Here is a 6000-nt window from a genome sequence, read left to right as displayed (position 1 = left end):
ATCTCATCACGCCTGGATTATTGCAACAGCCTTTTCACCTGTTTAACCCAAAAATCTATTGATTGACTCCAGACTGTCCAGAACTCAGCTGCCAGGCTTTTAACCAGAACAAAGAAATATGACCACATTACTCCTATTTTAGCTTCATTACACTGGCTCCCAGTATTTTTTAGAATTGACTGTAAAATTCTATTGATTACTTTTAAAGCTCTTTATGGCCTCTCGCCTTGTTATATTTCTGACCTTTTAGTCCCATACACACCAGCACGTACCTTGAGATCCTCGGGCAGAGGTCTGTTGTCTGTTCCAGAGTCTCGACTGAAAACTAAAGGGGACAGAGCGTTTGCTGTCAGGGCCCCGAGGCTCTGGAACAGCCTGCCTGAGGAAATCAGGTCAGCTTCTTAAAGTCCCTTCTTAAAACATACTTTTATAGGAGAGCCTTCTAATCAAAAACTAATAATATTACTTTACTTAAGTAACTATTTACGTTACTCGTTACATTACTATATTACTTTCCATTGTTTCCCACAGAATAAGAGTGTGTAGCGCGGCAGGGGTTTGCACAGTCGATACTGACTACCAGCTAGGCTATATACAGCCTGCAATCATCGACAACCCAGCTATATTCGTTAACATTAATTGAGCACTCCCTAAGGTGGGTCTCTGACATTTGGACAGGTTTGTGCAGTGGTGTTCATGAGAGAGAGAGGGAGAGAGAGGGAGCGAGCGAGAGGAGGTGCTGCACGAATAGGCCTATATGCGCTGCGCGCAGCTCTGCTATTAAATATGATTTTAAATAGCCTAGGCCTATGCCTAGTAAAAAAAAAAAAGAAAATCAATATGTGGCCCTCAGCCTTGATATTGTGGCAGGCCGCCACAAATAAATCAATGAATGGTAAACACTGCTTTCACCACCACCCTGCCCCCCAAACAAAGCAGTCTCTCTTGACTTTTTAACTAATAGGCTATCATATTCATAACAACAGCAAAAAGTGTGTTTTTAGGCCTAAGCCTAATGTTTCTTAAAGCCACCGGCTGAAATAAAAATTATAGCAAGCACATGTATAAGAGCTATTCATATTTTTACAAAACGTTATGTTGCTTAACTCCACTGTTTCCCGACGAGTCCATGCTTCACTGGCAGTAGCTCCCGGAGTTTCTTTCCATAGACCTAACTTTCACATTGCTGTGCTGCTTCAGCAGATGCTTCTATAAATTAAATGTAGAATTGTTTGCGGTTGAAAGCTTTTTGCACAGAGTTTACAAAGGACGACAATGTTCTTTGCATCTTAGACTGCGACACAATAATGGCAGCTGTACTTAACAACTGTGGAAAGAACGCCCCTCTCCCTCTTTCTCCATTCTTCCTTCAGCCTTTTGGCTAACAACTGACTTGAACAAGTATGATTGGTGCCGCTGACCTGCCGGGCTGTCCCGCATTCACGCCAAGGATGGTGCATTCTTGTAACGCAGTAACGCAGCGTTACTTGGATTAGTAACTGTAATAATATTACTGTTTTAGAAAAGTAATCTCTTACACTACTCTTTGCTGGGAAAAGTAATAATATTACAGTAACACGCGTTACTGCACAACTACTTTTTTGATTTGCATTGTTATAGATTCTGAACATTCAACACTCTGAGTATCCTATATCCTACTTTACAGGACCCAGCAAAGATGAAAAACCGTTTACTACAAAGGATGACTTCTTTTTACTCTTCCAAGTCAGTTTTCAAATTTCTATGGTCAACCTCAAGGCAGCCCCTGAACATAGGCTGTGATAATGAATTCCTAATGTTTAAAAAAAATTAGAAAGTATTATTTATCACGAGCTTATTGATTAGAGCTCACAGCGTACAGCCTCAATGGATCTCATAAATCTGTTATCTTGCCCCCTCTGTTAAAATAGGCAGAGTGTAATGAGATGTTATTTCTATCCAGGTGTGATCCCAGCTTGATCATTAGTATATTCTTGTTCTGTGTGCTCTATTCATATCGTGACTACACTTCACTTGTACCATGAATGCCACCTCATTTTTCACCCCTGTGGTGTAACGATGTCTCTCAGATCATGACCTTTAAAAAGCAAAAGGCCATCTTCCCTCTGTTGTGTAGTCTAATACGCATGAGGAGTTGAAATTCCTGGCATAGGCTATATCCTATAGTCATGCAACGGTACATGTCATTTATGTCTTAGCTTGTAGTGAAAAGTGGAAAAGCAAAATTTGTAACATAGTTTTAGGTTTGTATGGCGATGTCTGTCGGTTGGTTAGTCCACCACTTTTAAATGAATTGCCATGAAGTTTTGAACAGACATTTATGGTTTCCAGAAGATGAATCCTTCTGACTTTGGTTTACCCCTGAGTTTCCTCTATTGCCATCAATAAATTAAGTAAATTATTAATATATCTGCTAAATGAATTAGTAGCAACTGCTGCAGTGTACACATATCCACAGCAGTTTAAATTACATTGTTACTTCTGAAGCATTGTGTGTAATTTATTTTCTTTTTGCTTATTTGTGACTGTTGTTTGTTTTTCTCACTGCTAACCAAGCAAACCAAATCATCTGTCTGAGGGTAACGTGTAATACGACATTCTGTTCATTTTTTGTTTCTGCTAACATCACCTAATGTTACCTAACAACTAACACAAGTGACTGAATATTAACATTAGCTAGCTAACATTGGCTAACACAAGCAACTGGATGACGTAACATCAGCAAACATAAGCTACCATGCTTAAGCTAGGTATTATTTATAACTGACACTAGCTTCATGTTATCAGTAATCCTTATCCAAGTATTGTCATTTGTCTTCATACATAACATACATGGTCTGACATTAATCTTGTTGTAATTCATTTTATTTATTTATTAATTTATTCTTTTTTTTATATATATATACTTCTGGTCTAATTCATGTTTATGATATCTCATATTTTTCTTATGCATTTTTAGTTTCACAATTTCTTCCAGTAAAAATTAGTGTGTTTAGCTCACAGCATAGCTGTCTACATACATGGTCTGTCACATTGTCATGACAAGTTACTCAGAAATTGTAATAGTTACTTTTTACTTATTACTCCTTAAAAAAGTAATAATATTACTTTACTTATTGATCTAACTGGGTATTAAAAGTAGCTAGTTGTGTTACTATATCACTTTCACTACTTTGGGGGACACACTGCTGTGCTGCTTCAGCAGATGCTTCAATAAATTGAATGCAGAATTGTTCGCGGTTGAAAGCTTTTTGCTGGTCTCACAAAGTCTACAACGGATATTCTTTGCATCTTTCTGTGAAACACACAGTAATGGTAATACTTACAGATGTCGAAAGAACGCCTATCCCCCTGGATCTCCATTCTTCCTTAAGCTTTTTGGATAACAGCTGACTTGAACATCCGGCTACTCGATTTGAACTGGCCCTTACTTGCCGTGCAGTCCCGCAAACACGTACAACAAAACACGTAGCGTTCTGGTAATGCAGTAATGCAGCGTTACTTGGATTAGTAACTGTAATAGTATTACTGTTTTGGAAATAGTAATCCCTTACACCACTAGTTACTGGGAAAAGTAGGAGAGAGAGGGTTATGTTGTCACACTTTTCACACTGTCTAATATTTACTGGGCACCGTACATCACACTAGTACAAATGTCATACCAAATGAAAGAAGGATGTCTTGGGCACACATTTTGTATTCATTACATCTTCATATCTTATCTCATTATGGGGCTGTGACTGCTGAATAGAGAGTGTGCACTTGTGACAATTTGTCCGATCGGCAGTTAAGTTGTCACACTGGATTATCAAACAATTAGAGCACTTAATTGTGAATATTGATTTAAATTTCAAATTCAAACCAGAACAAAAAATAAAAACAATCAAGCCTGGAGAATTTGAAAAATAAATAATTTCATTCAAAACAAAAAATACTGGCAGGGCACACATTAAATAGCACAACCTCTTTCTTTGAACTTTAAAATCAAACGTCCTCTGGAGTACAAATAGATGCTGCAGATAACTTGCTTAAATGTATAAATTCTTAACAAAAAAGATGTGGTATTTAAGCACACTAACACAACTAATGTGCATTTTTGTATGACGACATCTGTATCTGACTAATCAGATGGGTATTCAGAGTCACAGTTCTGGCCCACATAAATTGCTTGGTGAAGAGCAAGTATCGTGGGCCCATTTGTTGCATTTCACACACTTAAACCACATCTCCTTTGGAATACTGTTTGAAAATGGCTCCACACAGATGAAGCCAAAAGAGATGTCAGCTGACCTAGTAATATAATCAACAAGTTGCTTTTCCAAATCACAATACAGAGTCAGAGTATGGTAATTTATGAAAAAATCCTTTGCTGTACTGATTGATTTGTTCTTCAACTTCACCTGCCTGACTGACATTAACATTTTTTCAGGTGGTGTACTCCCATTGTCTTCTGTTGATAATTTCTAATAATCGTCCTTTCTTCAAAAACACATTTCCTCCTTGCAATCACAAATAAATTATAGGTTTATTTGTCTACTATCCTTGTTGCCTAACACAACAAGTGTGTGTTTTTGTCTACTAACACACTAGATGCCTACACTACATACATGAGACTGTATATACCCACACGCACACACACTACTTCATACAGTGTCATGAATAGAGTCTTGTGTAGTCCAGGCATATGGCTGCTGCAAACTAAAGTGTATAATATTATATTTACAGTATAATTTTACTGGTGTCAGAGGTATTACACAATATTTTTGAGCATGTTATATGAGTTTGTTTTTTAGACAACTTGTGAAATGGTACCATATTACAAATACAGAAACTTAGACAATCAGAGCAATATGTTTGTGTGTGTATGTGTGTGACAGGTAAGGAAATCATCAACACACACTAACATAGGTCCGAATAATTAGACACCTGTTGTTCTGTATGGCAATAAAAATGAAGATGGGAAATAGCTGGAAAACCAAAATACTTATGTTTGTAAGGCTACTCAAACTGTGTGATAACGCTTTTCCATAGCCATGGAGACCTATTAATAGCTTTATATCGACGGCGAAAACGATTAATTTTGAATTTGATCGACGTTCTATGTCTGGTCTAATCTTTATCCTGGGCCAGAAATTTGGAAGAAAACTTCAAACAAGTGGGGTTTCCTTTCCTCCACTGATATGATTAATGCCCTAGACTCATCACTAAAATTTAAACCCACCCCTCTTCTGTTGTCCATTACAGCAAACTAGCCAGCCAGTGACAAGGGAAGTGCGAATGTTGTAGTCACAGATACTGAGTCTTTGAAACTTAAGATCGGAAAGTTATAAAAAACACACTGTATGTGGGAAAACCCACATGTTTTAAAAATGAATTTGTTTTTGTATGTAATTTTCTGAATTTCCCTCGCTGAATATAGGCTCTATGTGTACACAAACATTTGTAATAACTAGTGCTGTAATTAGTTACTAGTTATTTTCATTATTGATTCATCTGCCAATAATTTTCTCTCAATTAATCAATTCATCGTTGAGTCTATAAAATGTTGTAAAATTGTGAAAATAATGTCATTCGAACTTTCTTTTAGTCCACGGTAATGTCTCCAATTTGCTTGTTTTGCCCACAAAACCTGAAGATATAAAAACAGCAAATTGAAAAAATTTAAACCATTAGCAAAAGATCCGGCAATTCATTTTCTGCCGATTGACTAATCAAATAATTGTTACATCTCCAGCAATAACTTATGAAAGCAAACTGAAGGTAAGCTGATTTTGGAAACAGTAGAGAGAGGGAGGGCTTATATGTGCTGTACAGTGCCAGAAACAGGTTGTGGTAATGAAAAGGACAAAAAGTTGTGAACATTTGGCATAAATCCAGTCCGTTCTCACCAGAAAACAGCCATATAGGTAAATTATGCAGCAGCTTATTACAACCCATATTTACGTTTTTTGGCCAAGACCTCTAATAGCGGTTTCAAATTTCGAATTTTAAGTTCAATAA

General features: G+C 37.0%; 1 protein-coding gene across 3 annotated transcripts in view; it reads right to left on the bottom strand.

The window, feature by feature from the left end:
• slc12a5b (solute carrier family 12 member 5b) overlaps positions 1-6000 on the bottom strand; it is a 71215-nt gene that overhangs the window by 42893 nt on the left and 22322 nt on the right. The window contains exon 1 of one of the 3 annotated variants that reach the window (XM_046056555.1): positions 3327-3426. The exons of the other annotated variants lie outside the window; for them this stretch is intronic. Within the exon in view, the coding sequence (XP_045912511.1) occupies positions 3327-3363 (37 nt within the window). The 5' untranslated portion in view covers positions 3364-3426. Of the gene's footprint in view, positions 1-3326; positions 3427-6000 lie in introns of those variants that run through there. 3 annotated transcript variants of the gene reach the window in all.

This window comes from Micropterus dolomieu, linkage group LG08 (assembly GCF_021292245.1).
Source record: "Micropterus dolomieu isolate WLL.071019.BEF.003 ecotype Adirondacks linkage group LG08, ASM2129224v1, whole genome shotgun sequence".
NCBI classification, from domain to species: domain Eukaryota; kingdom Metazoa; phylum Chordata; class Actinopteri; order Centrarchiformes; family Centrarchidae; genus Micropterus; species Micropterus dolomieu.
This window is presented reverse-complemented; position numbering and strand designations above follow the sequence as displayed.